The sequence below is a fragment of the Mchenga conophoros genome, linkage group LG18, assembly GCF_057382185.1.
Source record: "Mchenga conophoros isolate Kocher_MC1m ecotype Shallow Benthic linkage group LG18, M_conophoros_male_GT1.1, whole genome shotgun sequence".
Classification (NCBI taxonomy): Eukaryota; Metazoa; Chordata; class Actinopteri; order Cichliformes; family Cichlidae; genus Mchenga; species Mchenga conophoros.
The window spans coordinates 28439750-28467605 of NC_140543.1; the positions used below are offsets into that span (position 1 = coordinate 28439750).

General features: G+C 43.7%; 2 protein-coding genes and 1 pseudogene across 7 annotated transcripts; 1 reads left to right on the forward strand and 2 right to left on the reverse strand.

Moving 5' to 3' along the window:
- Nucleotides 1–926: 926 nt before the first annotated feature.
- Nucleotides 927–6163, reverse strand: LOC146554087 (uncharacterized). 5 transcript variants are annotated; one of them, XM_085254685.1, is made up of 6 exons: nucleotides 6107–6163; nucleotides 2739–2801; nucleotides 2191–2654; nucleotides 1764–1839; nucleotides 1564–1671; nucleotides 927–1478 (listed from the first exon to the last, which is right to left on the reverse strand). In XM_085254685.1, the coding sequence occupies exons 3-6, from the start codon at nucleotides 2618–2620 to the stop codon at nucleotides 1145–1147; spliced, it is 948 nt and encodes a 315-aa protein (XP_085110811.1). In that variant the 5' UTR covers nucleotides 2621–2654; nucleotides 2739–2801; nucleotides 6107–6163; the 3' UTR covers nucleotides 927–1144. The 5 variants fall into 5 exon arrangements, with proteins under 5 accessions (XP_085110811.1, XP_085110807.1, XP_085110808.1 ...); XM_085254681.1 differs by lacking the exon at nucleotides 6107–6163 and adding an exon at nucleotides 3252–3557 and having other exon boundaries at nucleotides 2191–2657; XM_085254682.1 differs by lacking the exon at nucleotides 6107–6163 and adding an exon at nucleotides 3252–3555.
- Nucleotides 6164–7147: 984 nt separating this feature from the next.
- dnai4 (dynein axonemal intermediate chain 4) lies at nucleotides 7148–20633 on the forward strand. 2 transcript variants are annotated; one of them, XM_085254679.1, is made up of 18 exons: nucleotides 7148–7183; nucleotides 7451–7620; nucleotides 7702–7861; nucleotides 8366–8520; nucleotides 9121–9221; nucleotides 9345–9501; nucleotides 9599–9738; nucleotides 10691–10873; nucleotides 10997–11176; nucleotides 11844–11992; nucleotides 12705–12791; nucleotides 12879–13033; nucleotides 13130–13290; nucleotides 13835–13959; nucleotides 14485–14583; nucleotides 15447–15673; nucleotides 18186–18339; nucleotides 18495–20633. In XM_085254679.1, the coding sequence occupies exons 2-18, from the start codon at nucleotides 7562–7564 to the stop codon at nucleotides 18537–18539; spliced, it is 2337 nt and encodes a 778-aa protein (XP_085110805.1). In that variant the 5' UTR covers nucleotides 7148–7183; nucleotides 7451–7561; the 3' UTR covers nucleotides 18540–20633. The 2 variants fall into 2 exon arrangements, with proteins under 2 accessions (XP_085110805.1, XP_085110806.1); XM_085254680.1 differs by having other exon boundaries at nucleotides 10709–10873.
- A 927-nt stretch (nucleotides 20634–21560) lies between these two features.
- LOC146554089 (dual specificity protein phosphatase CDC14AB-like) lies at nucleotides 21561–27300 on the reverse strand (annotated as a pseudogene).
- Between the last annotated feature and the right edge of the window lie 556 nt (nucleotides 27301–27856).

A 27856-nucleotide genomic window follows, 5' to 3' on the forward strand; every position in this document is an offset into this window, starting at 1 on the left:
TTCCATCATACCTGTGTACACCACTATCATACACCTCATCTCCACCGCCTTATTACACACCTTCAAACAGAAGTGCCTCTGTTTCAGATCCAGCACTCTTTTGAGGGTTAGGGTTTCTCTCAGAAAGGCTGTTTGGTTTGAAAGTGCATCTTGAGCCTGCCTGGCAACATTTTACCATAAAACAACTTCAAGTGACTGATGATGGACGGAGGCCGTTCACATTCCCAAAGCCAAAAGACAGGTAGGCCTGGTGATATCCTGTTTAGACAGTGGGTTGCCTGCATTGGCAATTAATTGTGTATCTCCCTCTTATAAGCTCTGATGCATCAACCTCTCAATTTTTGCAATGGTGCAGATGGGTACAAACACAGTGAGTCAACATGACAGCATATAGGAATAACTAGTATACACCATGGCATATAAAATAATATTTATAGCTCACTGATTTTCTTTTTTGACTGTTTTGTTTTGTAGGATTAGGAAAGATATAGTTTCAAATATTTTGCCACCTTTTTTCGTTTGTCTTTGGATGCATTTGTGAAAAAATAATGTCCAACAACAGCCCACTCAGACACTGAAGCTGTGAAATCCCTCTCTCCTCCCATTATCACCTAGTTGTGGACACCACACTTGGGAGTGAGGACTGATATCTTCACATTATATAACGAGTCAAAGCTCTGATGCTGTGCAACTTTAACATCCCTGAAATGCAGCTCACTGAAGAAGCTGGAGCGCTAGCAGGAAGTGGTGTACATGCTGTGGACACTATGAACAGTGACCAGCTTGCTGCAAACGCAAATGAAAATAAGCAAGTGTTTGCATACAGGTGAAAGGTACTTGATTTTGTGAAGAGCTGTAAATGCACGAGTGTTTTTGAATGCAAGTGAGTGAACTTATGTCGGTATTTTAAAAAAAAAGGCATGCCATAAGATCAACATAAACATTTATTCACAGCTGTCCAGTTGTAAGGAACATTAAATAAATATTGTTTTTAATTTTAAAGGATCACAAACAAAACATGCACAGAACTGCGACGGAACTTTGTCAAGTAACTCTAGGCATAGGCCACCGAATAGGTAACAATACTGAAGACCAGCAGAACATCACGACTAAAAGCGATTAGCACTCGAATCCTGCCTCCTCACTAGTGTGTTTCTCTTACAATCATGCTGCTCTTGCTCCGTAGCTCAGCCAGCAAGTTTCTGAATCTACCCGTCTGCTTTGGTGTTCTCTTGCTTGGTGTGGTGGCTTCCTGTGTCACAGACGAGGGAATCGCCTCAGCAGTCACACCTCTGTTCCCCTGACTGCTGCTTTTTCGGCGGCTGTTTGGCTCTACACAGGTCATCTTGATGGGAGTGTTGGTGTGGAGACGCTGCTGCTTAGCGGCACGAGTACCCTGCGAACCGTCTCTCTGTCTCTTCCTCCTGTTCTTATTCTTCTTCCTCTCCTTTTTCGCTTTCACACATCGTCTGAGGTTCCTAAGCCCAAAAACACAGCACATACAAGTCATTTTAGATGAGAACAGCTACAGTCATAAGAAATTCATGCAGGCAAACACGTTACCTGTGGAGGAAAGTGTGCGGCCTTGAACAGACGGCAGATTCTTCCACACGCTGCTCACTTTGTTTCTCACAGGCCTTCTTTATCTTCTTTATGTGGCTCAAAAGCTTCCTGACAGAGCAGACAGGCAGCAGTACAATCAGCTTAAATATGATGGTAATTTGTCAAACGCACACATACATACAGTGTACACTCAGCCTTACCCTCTTGCATTAGGCCACCTTTGGGATGTCCGCTTTTTGATAAGGACCCACTGGTCACATGTCGGGGACATAGGATCTAAACAAGAATCAAAATCAAAGTGTTACAGAACTGTGCTTACCTGTTTGTTGTTAATATAGATGCAAAAGAGGACGGCTATTAATTTGGTACTGTAAGTTAAACCATATGTAAGCATTTCATCCACTTCATGCAACAAACAATACATAATTGTATACTGGTTACTGAAATGTGTAGTTATACTTTTAGATTTCTTTTTATGCAGGGCTAATAAAAGCAGTGCAAGTGTGCTATAGAAAAATATTTCTCAAGTATTATTAACAATTATTCATCTTTCCTTTGGAAGAGTAGCTATAGCATGAACTTCTTCCCAAAGACATTATATTTTCATGCTGCCATTAGTGTGCTCACCATTGTCCAGCAGTTTGTTTATGATTGATGTTTTTATCTTCTTTGCTTTCTGGTAGAGCTTCTGACAGGCCAAGCACAGGTTCTGGGAAGGCCTCGCTTTTCTGTAGGTGGAGTGATAAAAAGAGGGACCAGACGCTGTGCTGCTGCAAACAGAGACTCGGTCTTCATCCAAGTCGTCCAGTTCTTTATGAGCTATCTCTACCGCCTTTCCCCCATCTTCTTCACCAACATGCTTCTCTTCCTGAGTGGTAATGATGTCGAGGATGTCGCACCCTGTTCCCTCACCTGCGATACAGAGGCTGTCACCAGTACTGCCTTTCCCCCTCCGCCCTCTCAGCTGACGCTGGATGACTTCTTCCTCTGGAGCGGGGCTTGTCTTGGTGTTCTTCTTGGAGGCCCTAGGCTGTCTGTTGGAGCGTTGGGGACACATGGATCCTTTCCACTTCACACAATATCTTATGGACCTGCTAACAAGAGCAACAGTGACTCCTCCTGCAATATTTTACAAATAAATTGAGTCTAGATGAAAATATTTCTTATCGTCTTACCTGTAATATTCTACCTTGAAAAACAGTAAATGAGTGAAGGAGCCTAAGTCATCTGCATTGAACCTGCAAAATCAAAAACAGCACATCACTTTGACAGGATTGACAACAAAATGGCATGTGCATTTGTCCAATGCCACGACCTTTGAACTTGATGAAAGGACATGTTTTAAGTTCATATTCTAATCTCCTTAGAACTGCACTTTGTCTTTACATTTATGTTGAAATGATTTCACCTTTCATACAGGTTTACTGTGTCAGGCATATATATAGGCACACATTTAATGTAATCTGGAAATAAAACCACCAGTTATGACTCAGGTTCACTGTGCTCTGCCTGTGGCTGGAAACCAATGTCTGAAAACACCCAGCTACAAAATCTGCATTGAAACTCAGGCGATGCTTAGCTAACGTTAGCATCCCGGCTAAGCTAACTGGGCTCAAAACTAAAGCTCACACAGAGGGCGGATGGACATCACTGAAAGCACCGGGCATTGAAGCCAGGACATGACTTACTTCATCTCTGCTCCTTCGCGGTTAACGCACTCTAACGTGTAAAACTTTTATTAATTTAATTATGACTGAAGCTGAAACACGGCGCCGTGCTTACTTGTTCACATTCTGGCTCGTGCCTTGGTGAGCTCGCGGACGTGAGCCTGTTTGTAGATGCGCTCGAGGACAAATCACTTCAAGATGCGCGAGGATAAAACAAAATTCCTTGTCCCATGATCCTCAAAGCTCCTAGTAGCTCTCTCTGGTTTTCTTCTCCTTCTGTTTGTTCGTTTGGGGCTGGGGGAATGTCGCGTTACTGCCGCCAACTGGACAAGTTTCAGAAATGTAAACCATTTTTCCTACCTAAAATGAACTGCCTTCAAATAAAAACGGTTAAAGTTCAGGTTTTGACTCTATATGTATGCTGACTATTGCGAGCTTTAATAATGTATTAATTTGAAGTGAAATTGCGAGCAGAAATATTAACACTGGAGGTTATATAATGTAATACCAGTCATCAAATATGTTACAGATTAAATTATGTGCCAAACATGACTCTTAACCAGTAATGTAAATGATTCATCTAAACATTTTGCAATGTAATTGGATTTCACCACAGGTGCATCTGTGGTCAAATGTACAATGGTGGCTGACCACCCTGCACATTCTCCAAAAAGTTGATTCTGTTCATCTGGACGCAGCGTTTTGTGGTAGAAACGTTTCGTCACTCATCCAAGTGACTTCTTCAGTCTCAGCTGACTGCAGGTTTCCCCAATCTTATAAACAGTACATTTGCATAATGACTGAAACCAGCCCACTGAAGGAACAATGGGCTGAGAGGTCAGTTCCTTAACCCTTGTGTGGTGTTCGTATTTTTGTTACTCAGCCAGTGTTCATGGGTCTGGTGGACCCGCTAGAGTTTTGGCTTTCCAAATTAACACTATCAAACAATTTTATGTTAAATTACTCAACAGATGTTTACTTCATCCCAATTACAAGACATATGAACAGCAAACATGGTTAATTTTTTCCCTTTACCTTTGTTAGATCACATTTATGAATTAATGTGCTTCTCGTTTTTCTTTTATATAAAATGTTATAAATAAATCAGTTATAATCAAGTGGAGTGAGTGGAAAGACACAACACATTTACACGTGAAAAAATAATTAATTGTTTAATTTTTCTTTTGAAAAAAACTGAACACGGGTCTCACAGACCCGAACACCATACAAGGGTTAATCTTAATTATGCAAATTCTCATGACCATTGATCAACAACCACTGACCAAAACCCGTCGTACGACGTTACATCTCTCTTCACTTGCATCCCAGTCACGGAAGCGTTGGAGGTGGTCCGTAAGAGATTACAGGATGACACCAACCTCAGCAACAGGACCACTCTCAGCATCAACCAAGTGTGTTTTGCTTTTGGGACTGTGTCTTCATTCCACTTACTTCACATACAAGGGTCAGTTCTACAGGCAGAAACATGGGTGTGCCATGGGCTCCCCATTTTCACCCATCGTGGCCAATTTGTACATGGAAGAAGTGGAAAAGAGGGCTTTGCTATCCTACCCTGGAACACCACCAAGCCATTGGTTCAAATATGTGGATGACACCTGGGAAAATCAAATCTCAGGACATACCACAATTCACAGATCACATTAACTCGGTGGACCGACACATCAAATTCACCAGGGAGGATATGAAAAGTGGCAGGTTAGCCTTCTTAGACTGTGAGATTTCCATCAGGAATGGGGGACATATAAAAGCTGACGTGTAACATAAACCTACACATACGGATCAGTATTTAAGGTTTGACTCTCATCATCCACTGGCGCACAAACTGGTTGTCATTAGGATGCTACAACACAGAGCGAACACCATCCCCACAGACACAGCGGCCAGGGAGGCAGAAGAACAGCACATCAAGAAGGCCCTGAGTAAATGTGGTTATCCCAGCTGGACGTTTGTCAAAGCTGGAAAGAAAGAAAGAAAGCTCCAGCCGATCCAGGAGAGAAGGACAACCGCTGCCCAAGCAAAAACCTGTAGTGATCCCATATGTGTCAGGAGTATTGGAGCAGTTGAGACACATTTTTTCTAAACACCGGGTCTCTGTGGCTTTTAAACCCCAAAACACGCTGCGCCAAAAACTGGTCCACCCCAAGGATTGGGTCCCCCGACACAAACAGAATAACATAGTGTACGCTGTTAAGTGCCAGGCGGATTGCCAGGATTTGTACATCGGGGACACCAAACAACCTCTGGCGAAGCGGATGGCACAACACAGAAGAACTACCTCGTCAGGCCAGGACTCTGCAGTCTATTTACACCTACAGGCCAGTGGACACTCTTTCAATGATGAGGATGTACACATCCTGCATAGGGAGGAACGCTGGTTTGAGCGCGGAGTCAAGGAGGCCATTTACGTGAAAAGGGAAAGACCATCTGTGCTGGACACAGCTGCCTGAGTTGGAACACATGTTTCCCTTTCACTGGTAGAAACACTTCGTCACTCGTCCAGATGAACTGACCTCACAGTCCAGTGTTCAGTCAGTCAGCTGGTTTCCATCATTGTGCAAATGTCCTGTTTATAAGGTTGAAACCTTATAAACTGAGGCTGAAGAAGTCAGCTGATGATGATGAAACGTTTCTCCCACTGAAAACATCCAGATGAACAGAATCAGCCTTTTCATGTTTTCTGGATGACTGCGCCTGCATCAAGACAATCTTCTCTATAAGCTCATGCTCTCCTGAACACCAGAGCCACACAGTCAGCTGTCTGTACTGTCTTTTAGTTCTTAACATCTTGTTTTTTCTTTGTTATCTGCTAAATCAATCACAGGTTTGTCCAGCAATCATTAAAAGAACACACATACCTGTGCAGTTTGCAGGTAAAACAGACCGAATGTGTTTGTCTTCCTCACAATCCCAAAACAGCTGCAATCAGAACAAGCTCTGTTAGCTAACCTGTAGACATGTAACCAATGAGAATAACCCTATTTTGCCCTATTATGTACAGTTAGGTGCAGATGAATTCTATGTAACAAATTTCCCACGTGTGGGACTAATAAAGGTTATCTTATCTTATCTTATCTTATCTTATGTACTCAGAACTGTGAAGGTTATGAATGATATTATTGCAGTTAGACCTCAGTTCAGTGCTGCTGACCACAATATTTTATTACAGAGATTAGAGCATGCTGTAGGTGTTAAAGGTACTGTGCTGCAGATAACACACACCAATGAGTTAAACTGCAGGAATGTCTTAAAGCCATAAAGACCTGGATGGCCGCTAACTTTCTGCTTCTTAATTCAGATCAAACTGAGGTTATTGTACTCGGCCCTGAAAAGCTTAGAAATATGGTATCTAACCAGATTCTTACTCTGGGTGGCATTACCTTGGCCTCCAGTAACACTGTGAGGAACCTTGGAGTCATTTTTGACCAGGACATGTCCTTCAACGCACATATTAAACAAATATGTAAGACTGCTTTCTTCCATTTGCGCAACATCTCTGAAGTTAGAAATACCCTGTCTCTTGCTACTATTCTGTGCCTCCCTCATACATCCAGAACGGAATTAAACATTTTCCTCCTCACATACAAGATGTTGAATAATCAGGCTCTGTCTTACTTCCAGGCTGGACTACTGTAATTCATTATTATCAGGATGTCCTAAAAACTGCCTGAAAAGCCTTCAGTTAATCCAAAATGCTGCAGTGAGCATACTGACGGGGACTAGAGAGAGCAGATTTTGCCCACACTGGCTTCTCTTCCTTTTTGTAAAGCCCACAGGGCTGTGTTAGATGACCTTGAATTCTCCGTCAGTTACCCTGCAATAGGCCTATATTTACACGCTACTCTGTATTTAACCATTAATCTGTGTCTTTGGTCCCGTCTCCGCCCCCTCAGCGGTCGGTCAGATTGAGCCTGGTTCTGGTGTTTCTGTTAACAGTGAGTTTTTCCGTTGTACTCTTGCCACGTATGTGCTCATGGGGACTTTTCTGATTAGTGTTGGGTCTTAATAATATAAAGTTTTCTGAGGCAACTATATACATAAATGTAATGAGACCCAGTGAGAACGCGTGGTTAAACTGAACAGCGACAGTAAAGATGGTGGTAACCTATGTTTTTAACTGTTGTTTAAAAAACGTTTTTTACTTTACTTTAAGGAAAATGTTGATATGGTCTGACTGTATACATCTACGTGTTAATGTCCAGCACAGTGTAACAGTTACCCTCCCTGTACGCACGAGCACGAGCTCTGACTGGGCATGTCCCGTTGCCATAGCACCGCAGTAGGAAACCCACAACAGCAGGCGCACTGCAGCGATGTCTGCCACGGGGGGGAAAGACGGAGGAAAGCGGCGATGCTCCCTGCTTCTGAGACCGTACGTTAGCCGTACTCTTTTCACTGCAGCTGTCTGCACGTACACGCAGCCACGGTCACTTGTTGTTTTGCTGCCTTCCAGCTCCTCTCGTACCACCTCAGTCTCACACGGAGGCCCACGCGGATCTCACCAGCGTTCCAGACAAACCACGAGTGTGCTGGGCTGTCACAGCAGGCGGAGCCTCGGGGGCAGCAAAGTCCTGGAGAAGAACGTGGTTCAGACTCCCAGACAGGCTGTTCGGGTACCTGAGCATCACACGGACACTGTCCTCACAGTCTGTGGGTCCTCTGAACAGTTTGTAAATGAGAACACCAGTCACAGACTCGGTACTAGATTCAGATTAGACACAGTTTCTCATCAGTTTCACAGAGTAAAGACCCGCGTCGTAGACTGTGTTTAATGCATATGTATACTGAAAGTTTAAAGAAGTAGGCTTACATCAAACTCAGGCTGTAGTCACAGTTTTACTTTGCAACCCAGACAAAAACACAAGACTTCATTTTGTGGATTTGTCTTCATGACTGATTATTCTGATGCCTCTAAAATTAAATGAATTCAACTACCACTCACCAATTTTTCAAAGCAGTTAACTGAGTGCTTTGTGAAAAAGGCAATAAAAGGAGAGATGCAGGTAGTGGAGTTAAATACCATGATGTAGCGAGCATGTAGTGATGTAGAAGTACCTCCAGTGTGCCCTTGAGTGCAGTACCAAGTTAGCTGTAGCTAGCTTCTGTGTTTCTTGCAGGTGTTTGATGAAGTAAACAATGATGTCACTCCTCAGCCGCTGTACCAGGCTGATCCAGGAGCAGTGCAGCCCATGCTGTTTGTGGATGAAATGTCTGTGGGCTCAGCATCAGACCAGCCAACAGCCACGGGCAGCTTCACTCTGCCTTTCTCCAGGTACCAGAGTCTGAGGTGATGCAGCTGGAGCTGCTCTGTGAGGCTTGAATGTGTGGAGTGCAAATGTTAAAGCATTGCTTGAATTTGAATATCATTTTTCTCTGCAGGCCTTTCCATGTATTATCTTTTCTAGTAGCTAAGTTCTCATCGGTACGTCGTTGTTCCGCCATACCTCACGTGGCTCTTATTAAGCTCGGTGACGTCCACGCCGGTGTGGCTTGTCCCTCGCTCGTGTTCTGAGGTTGGGCAGCATTGTGGTTATAACCTGGGGACCCTTGAACCCTGACCTATCCTCTTTTCTTTTAAAATCTTTGATATGTGAACGTGATTGAATCAGTCGGGGAACTCCCAGTGATACAGGTTTGGGTGGAAACCATTACATTACATTTAAGCTCAGTAATTATAAAACAGCAGAAGTTTGAATCAACCAGGGCTGCTGAAGCACAGCTTCTTACTAAATTGTGCCACCAGTTGAGCAGGTCCATGGTGCAGGGAGGCAGCCACAGCCAAGCACTTCCTGGAGAGAGCGAGGACAAACTGTCTAAAGTGACTGCAGGTTACACGCTTCACCCTGTAAAAATGTGCTCGCAATGTTTCCAGGTCAGTATTTGGCAGCAGCAGAATATCCAGCCAGTCCACCACAGAGTCCGTGGATGACGAGGACATGTTTTCTAAACGTGACATTCCCCTCAGTTTTCCAGGTTAATAAATTGTTTTTTTTAAATCTCCACATATTACTGTGACTAAAGCTCTCAGTTCTCGGTCACACCTACAACGTATCTTTGTGGTGTTTATAAGAGTTTGTTCATATATTTTCTTGCTAGATGTGAAGGTAAAAAAGGACACGGAGAAAGAACAGGTGACAGAGGACATGTTGAAGGACATCACGGAGGTCTTTATCTCTGAGACAGACACCTTTTCACTGCTGGACATGCCCAGCACCTTTGTGTGTGTGGATGCTGATGAGGCAGAAGCTACCATGTGGGTGAAGTGTTTCCCATATCTGACTGGTTGAGACGCTTACATATGCACCTAAAATGCGCTACTGGCACGTTGTGATTTTACCTCGTTTTCACAGAGCAAGAAACCATCAGTACGAGGAGGTCTGCAGAAACAGAGTGAGCAGGGACAAACATGTGGAGCGATCAGTGCAGACGCTGACCGGAACAACAAAAAACAAGCATGTCCAGAGTAACGGGCTGATGGTGGTGGATGCAGGTGAAGCTGTTATTCTAATGGTGACTTTTATAAAAGTTTTAAACACACCCAGGTCAGTGTACCTAAACATGAAGCTGGACTAACTTGATTTTTGGCAGCTTTATTTAGAACATGGCTTTCTTTCATCTCAAACTGTGCTTTTGGACTCAGTCTATTTAAAGTGTGATGAATATTTGGTTCCCAAACTTTGGTGTGTGGAAGTGCGTCGCTGTCTTAGATGTGTAGTGTTCACAGTGTGTTTGTTTGAGCTCACTATGTTTATATCAGAGTAGTTCATTGTTACCTCTTCACCATTTGAACTATTTATCTGCCATTTTTAGCCAAATGTTCTGGCTAAAAATGGCGAGCTAGAACATTAAGCTAGCCTCTTTCCCAACAATTTATGAACCGCAGATTAGCATTTTCCTTTTTATCCACATTAGTGTCTATTTATCTGATGCTGAAGGTGCTGCAGAGGTTTTGGTCTGCATTGACCTGATAGCTTAATGCAGTTGCTGCAGATTAGTCGGCTGCAGCTATCTGATTATCCACTCATGTCCCACTCAATTCATTGGTATGATCAGGAAATTCTTTTCAGATTATTTGCAGTTATCAGAGGATGGGTAGGCTGTGGTCAGCAACAATATTCAGCTAAGCATTGAAATGATGCTTGGTGCGAAGGAGGCCCAAAGTGTGCTGGGAAATGATCCCCCACACCATCACACACCCACCACCAGCTTCACCTGTTGGTATCAGGCAGGATGGAGCTGTGCTTTCATATATGTTTACACCAAATTCTGACCCTACCCCACCCTTCTTTTTAGCTTTTTACACACTCTCAATAGTAGAACCCACCATTCACTATATCCTTATATTGTTCTACTTTCTACTTTAGTTCTGCTTTCAGCAGTTCACTTCATCCATAAAACAGAGGATGGAGTGTTGAGCTTTTATAAATGCACGGTGTTTTCAGATGTTTGCATGTCCACAGCCACAAATGTTACCGTCTGCGACATGTATGAGCCTTTAAGTGATGCTGAGCAGGAGGAAACAGCAGGTATCTGTAACCCAGTGAAGACTGACCACTCAGAGGGTGTGACGGACTCCAGCAGAGGTGCAGACAGGAGTGTGTCAGTGGGCAGCACAGCCACTACAGGTAACTGCACCCACTGGTTCACTGCTTCATTCAAACAGGGCTCAGGGTTCGTCATCATTCAGAAGTTTTAACAGTTTCATTCTTTTTACAGTAGAGAAACTGTTTTCTTGTATTTGTCTTCAGTCAGTGCCTGTGGTTCACTGAAAGAAGTGGAAGTGAAAGCTTTAAACGCTGAGACGCAGTGGAAGCTCATCATGCTGTCAGACAAGTTTCAGCTTTGCTTACAAACAGTGGAGAGAAGCATCCTGCAAAACAGCTTCCACCCTCAGCTGGCTGCTTACAGACAGCTGCCTGTGCTGGGAGGTAGTGCTCACAGCACCACCACAGCATCGTCACAGCATCGTCACAGCACCACCACAGCATCGTCACAGCATCGTCACACCACCGTCACAGCATCGTCACACCACCGTCACAGCACCGTCACAGCACCACCACAGCATCGTCACAGCATCGTCACACCATCGTCACAGCACCCTCACAGCACCGTTACAGCATCGTCACACCACCGTCACAGCATCGTCACAGCACCCTCACAGCACCGTCACACCATCGTCACAGCACCCTCACAGCACCGTCACAGCACCGTCACACCACCGTCACAGCACCCTCACAGCATCATCACACCACCACAGCACCGTCACAGCACCATCACACCATCGTCACAGCACCCTCACAGCACCGTCACAGCACCGTCACACCACCGTCACAGCATCGTCACAGCACCGTCACAGCACCATCACACCATCGTCACACCATCGTCACACCACCACAGCACCGTCACACCACCGTCACAGCACCACAGCACCCTCACACCACCGTCACAGCACCACAGCACCCTCACAGCATCGTCACACCATCACAGCACCCTCACACCACTGTCACAGCACCCTCACAGCATCGTCACAGCACCATGGTAACATTACTACTAGATGAAGCATTACGATTGTAATGAGTGAAATCATTTTTTCAGACCCAGAGTGTCCAGTGAAGAATGAGATGGTGGAGCAGAGGACGGGGGGCACGGACGGCGGTCCGTCTCTGCAGTGTCTCTGGGTTTTCAGCTGTGAGCTCAGCAGAGGACGCAGCGTGAGCTGCATGACCTGGAACAGAAAGAATCCGGTAACAGAACAAAGATCAACTCCAACTCACAGAAACTGATTCAAGAGCAAAGGGCTTGAAGTTAGTGTACATTTCTGTGCAACACAAGTCTTTTGTCCTTGTGTCATTCATGTGTGTCACTAATGTTGCTGGACTGTTTCTCAGTCTGAACGGTGAAGTCAGAGTGAGCTGGGTTATAAAAATAATCTTTAAATATACAATTCAAAGGTAGTATAACCAAGTACAGTTAGCTAACTTTCAGACACACCTGCAGTGTGGAGAGAAGGCCGTACCTTTGCTCAGTTAAATGCTGAAGGAGCCTGGCTAATATTGGGTCTGTCTCTTCTGATAATATTGTATTGAAGCATGCTGATCACTTGAAAGAACTGAACATGATTTATTGAGATAGAGAAATGAATGTATTTGGCGATTAGACTGTGGTGACCCATCAAAGCAGTGCCAGGGTTTAGGACAGGACCCCCCACAGCTGAGACTCTGGTGGTGATGATGATGAAGACGGCTCTGGCTGAGGGTGGGGAGGTGGAGGGTTGCACAAAGGAGAATCTGAAAGGAAGAATGACAGAGAGCACACATGTAAACCATGCAAAGTGGAAGCTGATTGGTTCAAAGAAAGACAGCGTGGGAAAGCGGCAGTCGTGTAGGAAGCAGACTAACACCCAGGAAAGCAGGCAGACGACTGATTACAGATCCTCCTCGTGTGGCTGTCTTCTAGGACCTCCTGGCTGTGGGTCATGGCGAGTTTGACTCTGGGAACCAGAAACCAGGTCTGGTGAGCTGCTGGTCCATCAAAAACCTCAAGGTATGACTTTGCTTTGGACTGGATTTAGTCAGCTCCCCTCATCATCATCGCACAGATTGTTGAGTGAGGATGTTCTTCCTCCTACAGTGGCCGGAGCACGTTATCCACTGTGACAGCGCCGTGACCGCTCTGGATTTCTCTGCTAACAGCCCCAGTCAGCTGGCTGTGGGCACACATGACGGCAGCATAACAATCCATGGTGTGCACAGTAAGGACAACAGGTCACGTGGTGTCAGCAGCCGGTGAGGGGCGTGTGCATTGGACAGTGCAGGTCTTTTACTACACACTGAAAGTAAACCATGCTACTGCTCTGTCTTTGTTTCATGTGCTCTGTGTAGGGAGAGTCCCAACAGACACCTGGGGCCAGTGTGGCAGCTCAGGTGGACCCAACAACAAGTGAGCTCGACGGGGGAAGAGAAGGTGGAGGCCCTCCTCTCTGTGGGTGCAGATGGCAGAATCAGCAAGTGGTTTTTCTTCAAAGATGGCCTCGACTGCATAGGTACTCAGCAGCCGGCTCAGTGCAGTCAGCTGAGACAGCATACAGGTCATCGTTGTCTCTCAGGATAGTTCCAGCCTTGGAGAACTTCAACTCTCTCTTTGGCCTTTAAGATTTTAGAAGAAATTCAGGAAAAATGTCCTTTTCTAAGTGAATCTTGGCAGTTGGCAGTAATGTTAAACTCTAATGGGTGAGTATTTTGTCAAAGGTGTGCAGAGGAGAAGCAGAGCTTTTATTTCAATGGTCACAGGAAATGAAAAGTCCAATCTGACAGAAATACTCAACAGATGCTGTGCTAACTCCATAGATACTCTAAGCTAAGAAAAAGTACACAAAATCCAACAACAACCACGGACTAGAACATGAAGACATGCCTGGCACCACAGAGACAAACACAGTGCAACTCCGACTGACTGTTGCTCTGTGGTGGCTTCTGCATGCTCTTGCTCACAGACAAACAGACAACAGGCAATGATCAAATAGCTCCTTCTCTGCTCTCACCTTGGTGTCAGGTAAATGATATAAAATGATCCATTTCTTGCCGTAGACTTGATGAAGCTAAGGCGCATTCAAAATACAGAGACACAGACTGGAGGGAAGAGGACCGAGATGATGACAGAAAGAGTCCTGACAGCACTGACTCCTGGGCTCTGCTTCGACTTTCATCCCACAGTAAGTTACTGTTGGGTCTTAAAGAGATAGACCCCGCTGACTCAGGGACCAATCACCAATCAAAGCAAGACGACCACAGCGCTCTTTGTCTTTTACTTGCTGCAAGGGGAGTCGTCAGGGTCTTAGATAAGATAAGATAAGATACCTTTATTAGTCCCACAAGGGGAAATTTCTTCACCTGGTCCCCCTCACAGTCCTTTTTATTGACAACAGCAGTTACAGAAACATCTCGTTAGTCATGTGACAGATCAGGCACTCATACATGAACATGTGATATGTGAACACGTGATATGTGAACATGTGATATGTGACATTGTCTGCTACACCACATATCACTGTGACCTTTCACCAACATCTCCAGTCACCCCACATATGGCATAACCTTTTAACATTCTTGCTAAAGATCTAATAATCTTGGCCTTCCTGCACAATGACGACCATATTGATCCACAGTTCTCTAACAGAGATTCATGAAATCCCTGAGATGTAACCAATGTATCCCACTGTGTTCCACTGTTCCTGCAGGACTCCAGTATCTACCTGACTGGGACATGGGAAGGTCTCATCCACCAGTGCTCCTGCTCCAACAGTCAGCAGTTCCTTGAAACCTACAGGAAACACTTTGTAAGTTCTTCAGAGTAAACGCTGCCAAAGACTTCTGGAAAAAACATCTGTTTCTTCCCCAAAAGCCTTTTTATTCCAAACTGAAGCTCCAACTGCAGTATAACGGCTCTGTAGGGACACTGCTTATTTGTCAGTTAACTTCATTTTAAGGAAAACAACAGATAAAGTAAACTGACACCTACTGGTCTGTCTCTGTAAGTCCTCCTGGACTGACTCAGCCATACTGGGATCAGGGGTTTGGTTTTGGACTGGTTTGTAGTCACCTTCATAAATGGTATCAGTCTAATTTTAGGCTTAGGTAAAGTTTTGGACCTGATTTCAGAGTGGATGTGGTTTGATGTGAACTGGGTTGAGACTGGTTTATGTCTCATTGAGGTTTTAGAGTTTCTTTCTGAGGTTTATTGTTTAGATTTTGTGTCAGCATATTCCTTTATTCTTCAGTCAATTATGCTGCACACACAACTTGGAGTCATTTTCACCGATACTTCTCTGTGTGAATGTGATGTTAAGCCTTAAAACTTACTAAGTATTCTTGGTATGTGAAGGCAGCGCTACATTGTTACAGTAATGTATAAATGTTGTCCACATACCAAGAATCCTGATTCAGTCAATGAAATGAATTTCACTTAGATCTGTAAATAAAACACAAATTGATTTGGAAATGAAAATGTGATATTGAGCCATTTGAGCAGGAGAACATTTATACACACATATGCTGCGATCTTTGTAGAAAGATTCTGAGTGAGTGAAGTCTGGCAAAATAATAACTGCACTGTTTGTTACAAACTGCTGTTCTTATGGTGCTGAATCTTCTTCGTGGGTGTGTGATATACACTCAGACACCTCTTCTTCTTCTTCGTCAGTGTCCTGTAAACTGTGTTGCGTGGTCCCCTTTCAACCCTGATGTGTTCCTGAGCTGCTCATCTGATTGGACCATCCAGCTGTGGAAGCAGCACCACTTGAAGCCTGTGTTGGGTTTCACCTCCGCCCAGAAGGCTGTCTACGACATCAAATGGTCCCCAAAGTGGCCTACTGTATTTGGAGCTGTCACCGAAGGGCAGCTAGAAATCTGGGACCTGAGTTCGAGCATGTGAGTACCTTTGGGTGGCGCTGTCACTCGGTGTTCCTGTGCCAACACACAGTGGTGTGTTTGTGTAGCTTATCTGCCAGTTGAATTGAAAACCTTTAGATAACTTCTTATTTCATAGCAGTAATGATACATGTAATCAATGTAGCCTATTTGCAGCTCTGAGGGCCAGGATCACTGATTCACCCGTAGCTAGCCAGGCCCCTGTAGCTGCTGTAGCTGAAGATAGCGTAGGCCCCGCTAGCTGTTCTCCGGCAGACCCCAAGCAGCTGGGGAAAGAGGGCGGCTGGGTGACGGTGAGGAGGAAGCATAGTCTTAAACAGAAGCCCCAGGTACACCACCAACCATGTGTCTAACTGTTTTTCCCCACTTGGTGACACACCCGCCGGGGGTCAAACTCTGATTATTGGCGATTCTGTTTCTAGACATGTGAAACCTTCTGGAGGAAACCTGGTCTTGTTAGGAGAGACGGCATCCATCCCACTTTGGATGGAGCAGCTCTCATTTCTAGAAACATCAGACTTACATTTGAAAGTCTGATGCTTAGCCTCGTCCACCCCAGCTGTAAAACTCAGAAACCAGTCTTACTTGAAAACTAAGGTCTCTAATCAGAAGTACCTGACTCCGTGGTATAATTCTCAAACACGTAGCCTAAAGCAGATAACTCGTAAGCTGGAGAGGAAATGGCGTGTCACAAATTTAGAGGATCATCATTTAGCCTGGAGAAATAGTTTGTGCTTTATAAGAAAGCCCTCCGCAAAGCCAGAACATCTTACTATTTGTCACTGATTGAAGAAAATAAGAACAACCCCAGGTTTCTCTCTGACAAAAAGTCAGAGCTCTATCGATCCAACCATCCCTTTAATGTTAACTAGTAATGACTTCATGAACTTCTTCACAAATTTTTATCATTAGAGAAAAAATTACCAATAATCATCCCACAGATGTAATATTATCTACAGCTACTCTTAGTACCATTGATGTTAAGTTAGACTCTTTTTCTCCAATTGATCTTTCTGAGTTAACTTCAATAATTACTTCCTCCAAACCATCAACGTGTCTTTTAGACCCCATTCCTACAAAACTGCTCAAAGAAGTCCTGCCATTAATTCATTCTTCGATCTTAAATATGATCAACCTATCTCTAATGATCAGCTATGTACTACAGGCCTTCAAGCTGGCTGTAGTTAAACCTTTACTCAAAAAGCATCTCTAGACCCAGCTGTCTTAGCTAATTATAGGCCAATCTCCAACCTTCCTTTCATATCAAACATCCTTGAAAGAGTAGTTGTCAAACAGCTAACAGATCATCTGCAGAGGAATGGTTTATTTGAAGAGTTTCAGTCAGGTTTCAGAGCTCAGCACAGCACAGAAACAGCTTTAGTGAAGGTTACAAATGATCTTCTTATGGCCTCTGACAGTGGACTCATCTCTGTGCTTGTCCTGCTAGACCTTAGTGCAGCGTTCGATACTGTCGACCATAATATCCTATTAGAGCGATTAGAACATGCTGTAGGTATTACAGGTACTGCACTGCAGTGGTTTGTATCATATCTATCTAATAGACTCCAATTTGTGCATGTAAATGGAGAGTCCTCTTCACACACTGAGGTTAATTATGGAGTTCCACAGGGTTCAGTGCTAGGACCAATTCTGTTTACATTATACATGCTTCCCTTAGGAAGCATCATTTTCACTGAAAAACTAGTTCATGCATGTATTATTCTCAACTATTGTGATTCGTTACCATCAGGTTCTTTTAAAAACTCGCTGAAAAGCCTTCAGTTAATCCAAAATGCTGCAGCAAGAGTCCTGACAGGGACTAGAAAGAGAGAGCAGATTTCTCCAGTATTGGCTTCCCTTCATTGGCTTCCTGTTAAATCCAGAATTCAAAATCCTGCTCTTCACATACAAGGTCTTAAATAATCAGGCCCCATCTTATCTTAATGACCTTGTAGTACCATATCACCCTATTAGAGCACTTCGCTCTCGCACTGCAGGCCTACTTGTTCCTAGAGTATTTAAAAGTAGAATGGGAGGCAGAGCCTTCAGTTTTCAGGCCCCTCTTCTGTGGAACCAGCTTCCAGTTTGGATTCAGGAGACAGACACTATCTCTACTTTCAATATTAGGCTTAAAACTTTCCTTTTTGCTAAAGCATATAGTTAGGGCTGGACCAGGTGACCCTGAATCCTCCCTTAGTTATGCTGCAATAGGTGTAGGCTGCTGGGGGATTCCCATGATGCACTGGGTGTTTCTTTTTCACTCACTATGTGTTAATAGACCTCTCTGCATTGAATCACACTTGTTATTAATCTCTGTCTCTCTTCCACAGCATGTCTTTATGCTGTCTTCCTTCTCTTTACAGTATAAAGCACTTTGAGGCGACTGTTGTTGTGATTTGACGCTGTATAAATAAGATTGAACTGAATGTGAGTCAGACTCAGAAGGAGACTCCACCTGTGCAGCCCTCTGTATCACCTGTGTCTTGTCCATATATTCACCTCTTTCCTCCAGTCTGGACCCCGTCATTGTGCAGCCTGCAGCCCCTGGTGTGAGGATGACGTCCTTGCTATTTTCCTCTCAGGCTGACTGTGTTGTGGTAGGAGACACTGATGGTCATGTGACTGTCTACCAGCTGAAGAATCTCAGTGTAGGAGAGCAGAGCCAGGTAACATTAAGCTGGTAGAAAGGACGGGCTGATTGTAGTAGTGGGAAAGAAGCAATAAGGGAGACGTCTCATTTCAAGTGCTGTCTGCCTGGTGTGTGTTCGATAGCAGAGACAATGACGTGGTTTTAAATTTTGTTCTGGATGTTTTCTTACAGGTGGATGTTCTGGAAGACCTCATCTGCTCTGCAGCATCTAGATAACTTTATGAAACAAACACATGTATGTCCAGTCAGCCTGAGGTTGGTGACAGAGTCATCTGTAGAAATCTACACAAAGATAGCCACAGTCCTGTTTCCATTGGCTGCTGCTTCATGAGCAGCTGTAGAGGTAGACTAGGTTACAGATAAGACAGAAGAATCAACAGCTAGAAACATGTTTGTATGGCTGTTTATAGGTGAGACACCTGACCAGTGTTGGTCAAGTTACTTGAAAAAAGTAATCAGTAACTAATTACTGATTACTTATTTTCAAAAGTAATTAGTTACTTTACTGATTACTTATTTTCAAAAGTATTTAGTTACTTAGTTACATTTTAAAACATGATTTATCCCCTAAATAGGTGACAAAGCAATAGATCTTTTAGCCCAATTCTACTTTTTCTGCATAATCGATCATATAAAATGTAATCAACTGGAAAAGTCTCTTTAACTTTATGCATCAAGCAAACATTAAATTATCTGCAACATTCTCTGACTGGAAGAAATTTGTTGAACATTTAAACCTATTTTCTGCACATTCCAGCACATAAAATAAAATTGTTTTTTGTGTTTACACTCAGTCTTTCAAATAGATGCAAGTGAAATACAGCAGAAAAAAATCAAATAAAATAAAATCAAAAACTAGCGGTCCTGTTGCTCTATTTTCACCTGTATAGCAGGAGTGGGGCAGGCGGAGGTTTGCCCTGGTGCAGGTGTGCCGCAGCGGTCAGTGGAAGGATACGCCAGTTTCTCTGTGAATGTCACATTCCCGTGGCAGCGCACTGTCGGTGCTTGCTCGGACGTTTAGGGGTTTTTTTTGCTGTAAAAGAAAGTTTTCTTCCCACACAGTGAGCAGAGGACGCTAATGTTTTTGTCACTTTTTACGGAATCAAACTCAAAGTAAGGTCAGTACTTCAACGCTTTAAACGCTGCATGCTCTTACTCTCTGCCACACTCGTTATATTATCCATTTTTGATCTGCACACAGCTGTTGCCACGAACGTCTCACTCGCTTACGTCACTGTCACGAGACACTCTCGCAAGAAAAATCACGGTTCTAGTAACGCAGCGTGCTTACGGGAAAGTAACAGTAATTTAATTACCTTTTTGCAATAGTAATCCCTTACTTTACTTGAAGAAAGTAATCAGATTAAAAGTAATCCCATCTCTGCACCTGACAGTACAATAAGTGTCCCAACCAGACAATGATTTGGATACTATAGAGGACCTATTTAACTTAACTACAGTAAGGTCTACATACAGCCAGAATTTTAATTTAAGAGGCCCTATTATGCTTTTCCTTATTTTGGTAATATACGTACAGTACTGTTTCAGACATGTAGTGTTTCATATACGTAGGTCAGTGTATGTGCAGGTAATCCATGTAACTCAGTTCCGTATATTTTTGACTCAGTACAGTGTCAACAGAGGGGATTCCCTTATAGAGTCGCCTCAGTTATTTCTGATGTTTTGGTCATTAAATTCCCAAAATCATACCAAGCACATGGAATCCACAGTCTCAGCATCCCACAGCAGTTTGTGTCAGGTGACTTTCAGTGAAGGTTATGAAACAATGACAGTGTGATAATAACAAAGAGAAGCATGAGTCATTATCTCGTCATTACTTGGACTTTATTGTTGAGTTTAGCACTTCACACTACCGTTAGCCATCATCTCAAACTGTGTCACTACTGACTGGTTTTCCTCCTTTGGAGTAAACTACCAATCAGACAGCACATCTGAGCTGCTGTCACACAGTCTGAAACACATTCAGATACAGGAAAGTATGACAGCAACAACACGCTCAAAGCTGAACATCATTTGCATATTAAGAATTTTACTGCTAGAAAAAAATAGTGCAAAGCTGAACATAGTGAATTTGCTTTATGTAGGATTTCCTTCAAAATATTTGTCTTTTGCCAAAGTACTGTTGACAAATTCAGTGCATGAATATGAATGACTTTCATGTTAGAACCTGTGAAATAAAGTGTGTGTGCCGTGTTCAGTCTGATACGTTTGACATGTATGAAACATCAGAATCTGTCTTCATTTAATTGATTTCCTCTAATGACTCTTTGTGTCTTTTATTGCTAGCATGTGTGCTCAGAGGTTTTCAAAGTGCATTATAAGCATGTCGTGGCTTTGTGTCCCTCGCTCTGCATTAGTAGAACCTTAAAAGACCAACAAATATAAGTTTGTCATACTTTATCGATGAAATTGTCTTGGAAAATATAAATAACATCTATAGCAGAAACAGTGTATCACTCTTGGTCTTGCAAGACAATTTTGTGTCCAGTTGTTAATTCTTGAACAATGTGCACCAATCTCTTACAAAAGATGTGGTTTGCTATGGTTCTCTAACCCAACCAGGTTACTAAAGTACTGAAAATGAGGAGACAACATTACAACAACTTGCCAAATAAGCTAGGTCCATCATGTGCAGCCAAGAAACCTGTGATCTGCCAAAGTTTAAGGGGTGGATTTTGGTACGACTTTTAAAGGTCTGTGTTTCCACAACCAAGACGTTGCTTCAGGCCGTCTACATCCTGTGGTTCTGAACTTTGGATGAACAAATGGCAGCAGCCGTTTATCAGAAGCACCCAAACTGTTCTTGGCGATGGTCTGACTCAGTCCTTGGGCCACAACCTTTTATTTCCTGTTAGCGTTGTTTGGTCTTTGCACCTGCACGTGTCCTTTGCTTCCAGCAAAATGATTGTGACAACGGACATTCAGCATCTAGCAGATGTTATATATGCAATATGCAGCAGCAGTTTTTTACAGTTACCTGCCTGCTATACCCAAGAGACGTGATGATTTACGGTGTCAGTCCTTTCATCACAGAATGGGCCACGTGACCAGTTAAAGTGGTGACAAACTGTTGGCTCTGTCTGTCAAAACGAAAAGTAGTTATTGGGGCTAAAAAAGGATTTACAGCCTATTAAACGTGCAAGAGAGCTAATCCAGTTTCCAGCGAGTCCATCATCAGCTGGGCTGATTCATAACCAGAACGTCCCAAGTGTGAAGTCAGTGAATCAGTGCTGGCCTGGTGCTGAACAAAGTGAGGCTGAAGGGACTGTGGAGACATCAGCACATCACATTTTATATTGGTTTTATTATAATGTTCTTCTAATAAGGAACAAAAGCACAGACACCAACCTCCTGATCTGCGGAGCAGTGGTGGTAGAGGAACTTCATCTCAGCTTTTTAGTAGAAGAGGGGGTGAGGGAAAGGTGGACTTTGGAGGGCTTCGGGGGAGGGAGGATGGAGCAGTGTGAAGTCTTGGACAGGTTTAACCTGACACAGAAAACAAGAACACATCATATTTGTGTGTGTGTGTGTGATCCAAGAGCAAATACTAACCTTGATCCTTCACAAAAATAAGCACAGCGAACAATTTCTCTAAAAATTCTTCTGATGATTTCTACGCTCACTGCAGGAATCAACATCTTCACATACACTCTGTACAAGAGACAAAATACAAATACGCTTCAACGTGTTGGAGGTACCTCGATTTAACTCATGTGGAAGTAGCCCAGTTCTTGGTTGTGTCAGGTTAGCAGTTTAGTGATGTTAGTTTACAGGAGAAGCCGGAAGCACGTTGTGAGTTTGGTTCGTGGTCGTCCTTCACTTTTGTTTCTTTTTGCCGCAGCTCCCATATCCCCGATTTGTAACTATTTACTTTTTACAAAATGTTTCTTGAACTATGGCAGCATCTTATATATCTTATATATTTAGGCCGTGGATTCAGGGACCAAAACAAAAACTGTAATGAGCAGAGGTATTATCTACTGATTGTGTGTCTGGCGGCAGCCAAGGGTGGAGAGCAGAGGCAGCGGGCAGGCCAATCGAAACGCAGCTCAGGCTGCAGCTGCAGCAAAAACTTGGGCGTAGTAGGAGGGATTCTGGCAAACCGTCAGGAGGGGGAAGTGGTGCTCTACCAACACGGTGTACAGTAAAGATGGAGGCCTGCTGACTCCAACTGAGGACACTGTCAGGCAGTAGAAGGAATACTCTGACAACCTCCATAATCTTAATCTCACTCATAATTAACTAAAGTATCCAAAAGACAACAACTTCTCTTGTTGCATTTAGGTTCCAGTTTAACCAAAGAACAAAAAAGGATACATCAGCTCGAGCAGGTTATACACAACATTTACACTGCACAGATGAGAACACAGCATGATTTCATTCAGTCCAGTCTGTCTGTTAGACAGCGTGCAAACAAAGCATGCGTTCTTTGTAGCATTCGACAACAGAGTCACTTACTGTATGTACTTGTTTTCTGACATCCACAAAAACATATTGGTGTCTATTATATCTCCTTGTTAATAGAAACTTTGTGTCCAGCGTTTGAGCTAATTCTCAACGTGTCTCTTGCACTGACCACAATAACCATTTATCGTAAATTAAATTACAGCAATTGGTACCTTGAGCAGGATGACGCTGATCTCGGTGGGCGTTTTCCCTTCAGTGCTCTCAGTTTGTCTCCCTGTGTCAGACTGACTTCTTTGCAGTTATTCTGGACAGACACAGAAAGAAAGACACAATTAGCAGCATGAAAACATAACATTGTGATCATAACTCAGTAGCCTGTTTGAATTCTGCAGTAACCATTAAAAAAGGTCATGTTGATGCTATGAAGTCACACCGCTGACCTCATCCAAGCTATATGACTTGCAGAGCACGGTGTTGATTGACAGGTCATCCATGCTGGAAAGCAGCGAGGACACTGCCTCCTGTTCCCTCCCTGCACAGAGTCAGAGCGGTGAAGCTGCTGTTGCTGCAGCTGCTGCTGCTGACTCAGTCTCTGTTGGACCAGCTGTTTAGACCGATGCACGTCACTCTGAACCCACAAACTGTGCTGCTTCCTGCACACAAACATCAAACACACGCCACAAACTAACTGTGATATTATGTTTAGCAGGTATAACATTCAACATCCTGGTTTAGCGTGTAAGTAGACACACAAAGCTAGTAGCCATTAGCAACAGAGCACTACTGTGGCGTAAGGAGGAAGTGTGCGTCCAGAGCTGAGGAGAGAAACAAGCTGCAGCTGAACACTGTGACTGCAGTCTGCAGCAGTAACACAGTTTTCAGGCTTTTTTAAAATTACATTTGATTTATCATCCACCAGTTTCCCACTGCTGCAGTCACCACCACCACCAGCTGCACATGGGCACACTGGGGAATGCCTCACCCTGACCTCCACCTTTTGCTTCTCTTCTAACTTTTACTACATTTCCAGCATGCTCCAACCATGACCTCAGCATGGAGAAACATCTTGTGTGGTAACAGCAATAGAGGCCACAGCCTAAGGACAGACGGGCCTTGTTTGTCCAGCACATCTCACAGATGCTCGATGAGATTGAGATCTGCCGAAGTTGAAGGCCAAGGTGACACCTCAAACCCTTCCTGATCTACTTGTGCTTTGTGTGAAGACTCCAGCGACACTCGAAGTATTAGTGAACAGCTGTACTCAGTGACCAACGCCTTTTGGGTCATTGCAAAATGTCAAACAGTTTGTGTTTAAATAAAAAAAACTGGAAACAGAAAAAGATCCAAGTGGACCAATCACACCTTCACAGGTAAACGCAATGACCCTGATGAAGGCCACTAACACGTTATTGTTCCCTAATACTCTGTCACTGGAGTCTTCACCTCATCAGAGCTTTGCCTTCTCCGTGCACCTTGGAGGTGAAGTTGCCGTCTGCTTGTGTTTTGTGACAGGGCACATTATCCTAATGAAGTGTTGCAGACGTGTCTGTGTGCACATCATATGGAAAGCATTACTTCTGTACCTTCATGAACGGCACTAAAGGTTAATGATTGTCTCCGACTGAGACCTTTGGAGTCACGGAAATTGGACCGTTTGGTTTGAGCGGTCACAGCTGAGGCACAAACTCACTCTTCTAAGAAGTTTTGCTGTGGACCGATGATAGATCCAGGTCTGCAGATTCTGATCCAAGCAATCGCCTAGGCTGCAGTAAACCGGAAGGTAGCAGCCAATCAGAGTCCCCGTGCGGCCTAATCCAGCTGTAAATGGATGAAGTGTTTAAAGAGACAAAGTTAAGATAAAAGAAATAAATGACATCAATTAAACATACATAAACACTTGCAGTCCTACCTTTACAGTGCACTGCCACTGCCCCGTCTGTACATTCACACACATGCAGAAAGCGTCTGACGATGAGGTCAGAGGGCGTGGTCCCATCAAGAAAGAAGAGGTCGTGGTGTCAAATCCTGCATCCTCAAACCGCCTGCCATCATACAACTTCCTGTTCAGACGAACCACGGTCGTTACGTCATTTTGGCAAAAGTATGCGAAGTATGCATCGGGTGTGTGAAGGGGATAACCTGGAGACAGAATCAACAATAACTGAGTTCCATCATACGTTTCAATCAGCGAGGGTCTGTTTTTAATGCAAGTACTGTCTCTTAATGCAAACGTAAAATAAGATTCAATGATGTAGTGTCAACTGATTTATGTTGTAAGGTAAAGACATTAAATACAGAGAAAACCCCAACAATCGAACGGCCCCAAGCACCTGCTGACAGTGGAAAAGAAAAACTCCCTTTTAACAAGAACCAGGCTAAGGGAGGGGGGGCAATCTGCCACATGTGGTCGGGGTGAGGGGAGGACAACAGGACAAGAGATGGACTGGAAGAGAGCCAGAGGTGAATAATAACTACGTGCAAAGTGGTGTAAATACACAAATTAAAAAGAGCTGAGTGATGAAGAAGCATGAGTGCATCATGGGAAACCCCGAGCCACTGCAGGGTTCAGGCTCATCTAATCCAGCCGTAACAACATGACAACTCACACATGACAGCACTAAGCAGGAAACAATACACGCCATCAGAAGACAGCAGGGTAAGGTTAGCTCTTCTCAGCTGTTTCAGGACGTGCAGGCACTGAGGGGCTGCAGAGGCCTTCTGTCAGGCCAAGCAACATGAGCACTGATGTTGTTTGGAGGCATGCTTTTAGCTTTTAGCTTTGAGATTCTGACTCACCATTTTTTATCTTACCACGAGAATGAGGGCTACTGAACGATCCAGTTCATATCTCCATTTTCAACTCGCTAAAAGCACAAAAAGAAAGGAAAGAAAGACTGTGATAGAGGTTAGCGACATATCAGTTAAAAACATTGGCTCCAGAACACCTTAATTATACCACCACTGCAGTAATGAACACATACAGTCTGTTTTGGGGGGCTTTTACCTTTCATTCGAAATCAGTTTTGTTGTAGTGGACACAGGTGAGCTGACTTTTACTTCACTGAGGTGGTACTCACTGACTGTCTATCACTTGGACGGGGTGAGTTATGGATCAATCTAACTGAGAAACTGAGGAAATACAGCGTGCACCAACGCAGGCCTGGACATGCACTGTACGAGCCCTTGGTTGGCCCTGACTGTGTTACTAACAGCACTGCAAATTAATTGGATGAATAACAACCGTACGTTATTTATTTCTTACGGTATCCTGGTCCTGTTTTCATTGATATAGACCTGTAGAACAGTCAGCACTCTGCAGTCTGTTACCTCATAATGTTCATATTCTTCTGCACTGAACCTTTCAAAATCCAGGAAACCATGTTGTAATGCCTGCAGAGGAAAAGAGCAGAAACAGATTTTCACAACAAAAGCACTCAGAGCATACAACTCTGCAGTGGTTTCACAGATTCAGTTCAATTCAGTTTTTTTAGCACCAAATCACAACAAAGTCACCTCAGGGCAGTTAATATTGTACGGTAAAGACCCTACAGTTATACAGAGGAAACATAATCAGACCACAACTATGAGCAGACACACTGGTGACAGTGGGAAGGAAAAACTCGTTTTTAACAGAAACACATGTGTCACCAGAACCAGGCTCAGGGAGGGGCGGCAATCTGACTGACTGCTGAGGGGCTGAGGGGACGGAGACAGGACCAAAGACACACTGTGAAGACAGTGTGAGATTAATAACAAGTATGATTCAGCGCAGAGAAGTAAGTGAAGAAGAAACACCCAGTGCATCATGGGAATCCCCCAGCAGCCTACACCTATTGCAGCATAACTAAGGGAGGATTCAGGGTCACCTGGTCCCATTCTACTTTTAAATACTCTAGGAACAACAAGTAAGCCTGCAGAGCGAGAGCGAAGTGCTCTAATAGGGTGATATGGTACTAAAAGGTCATTAAGATAAGATGGGGCCTGATTATTTAAGACCTTGTATGTGAAGAGCAGGATTTTGAATTCTGGATTTAACAGGAAGCCAATGAAGGGAAGCCAATACTGGAGAAATCTGCTCTCTCTTTCTAGTCCCTGTCAGGACTCTTGCTGCAGCATTTTGGATTAACTGAAGGCTTTTCAGTGAGTTTTTTGGACTTCCTGATAATAATGAATTGCAGTAGTCCAGCCTGGAAGTAATAAATGCATGAACTAGTTTTTCAGCGTCACTTTGAGACAGGATATTTCTAATTTTAGAGATGTTGCGCAAATGGAAGAAAGCAGTCTTACATATTTGTTTAATATGTGCGTTGAAGGACATATCCTGGTCAAAAATGACTCCAAGGTTCCTCACAGCGTTACTGGAGGCCAAGGTAATGCTATCCAGAGTAAGAATCTGGTTAGATACCATATTTCTAAGCTTTTCAGGGCCGAGTACAATAACCTCAGTTTGATCTGAATTAAGAAGCAGAAAGTTAGCGGCCATCCAGGTCTTTATGTCTTTAAGACATTCCTGCAGTTTAACTAATTGGTGTGTGTTATCTGGCTTCATGGACAGATAGAGCTGGGTGTCATCTGCATAGCAGTGAAAATGTATGCTATGTCTTCTAATGATACTGCCTAAGGGAAGCATGTATAATGTAAACAGAATTGGTCCTAGCACTGAACCCTGTGGAACTCCATAATTAACCTCAGTGTGTGAAGATGACTCTCCATTTACATGCACAAATTGGAGTCTATTAGATAGATATGATACAAACCACTGCAGCGCAGTACCTGTAATACCTACAGCATGTTCTAATCGCTCTAATAGGATATTATGGTCGACAGTATCGAATGCTGCACTAAGGTCTAGCAGGACAAGCACAGAGATGAGTCCACTGTCAGAGGCCATAAGAAGATCATTTGTAACCTTCACTAAAGCTGTTTCTGTGCTGTGATGAGCTCTGAAACCTGACTGAAACTCTTCAAATAAACCATTCCTCTGCAGATGATCTGTTAGCTGTTTGACAACTACTCTTTCAAGGATGTTTGATATGAAAGGAAGGTTGGAGATTGGCCTATAATTAGCTAAGGCTGCTGGGTCTAGAGATGCTTTTTGAGTAAAG

Coding starts and splice junctions, on each gene's coding strand:
- dnai4 (XM_085254679.1), top strand. CDS start 7,562: ATGTCTGCCACGGGGGGGAAAGACGGAGGAAAGCGGCGATGCTCCCTG. Junction 7,621..7,701: donor TGCTCCCTGCTTCTGAGACC/GTACGTTAGCCG, acceptor GCTGCCTTCCAG/CTCCTCTCGTACCACCTCAG. Junction 11,177..11,843: donor ACAGCTGCCTGTGCTGGGAG/GTAGTGCTCACA, acceptor TCATTTTTTCAG/ACCCAGAGTGTCCAGTGAAG.
- LOC146554087 (XM_085254681.1), bottom strand. Junction 2,658..2,738: donor TTCAAGGTAGAATATTACAG/GTAAGACGATAA, acceptor TGCTCTTGTTAG/CAGGTCCATAAGATATTGTG. Junction 1,672..1,763: donor AGGTGGCCTAATGCAAGAGG/GTAAGGCTGAGT, acceptor CTGCTCTGTCAG/GAAGCTTTTGAGCCACATAA.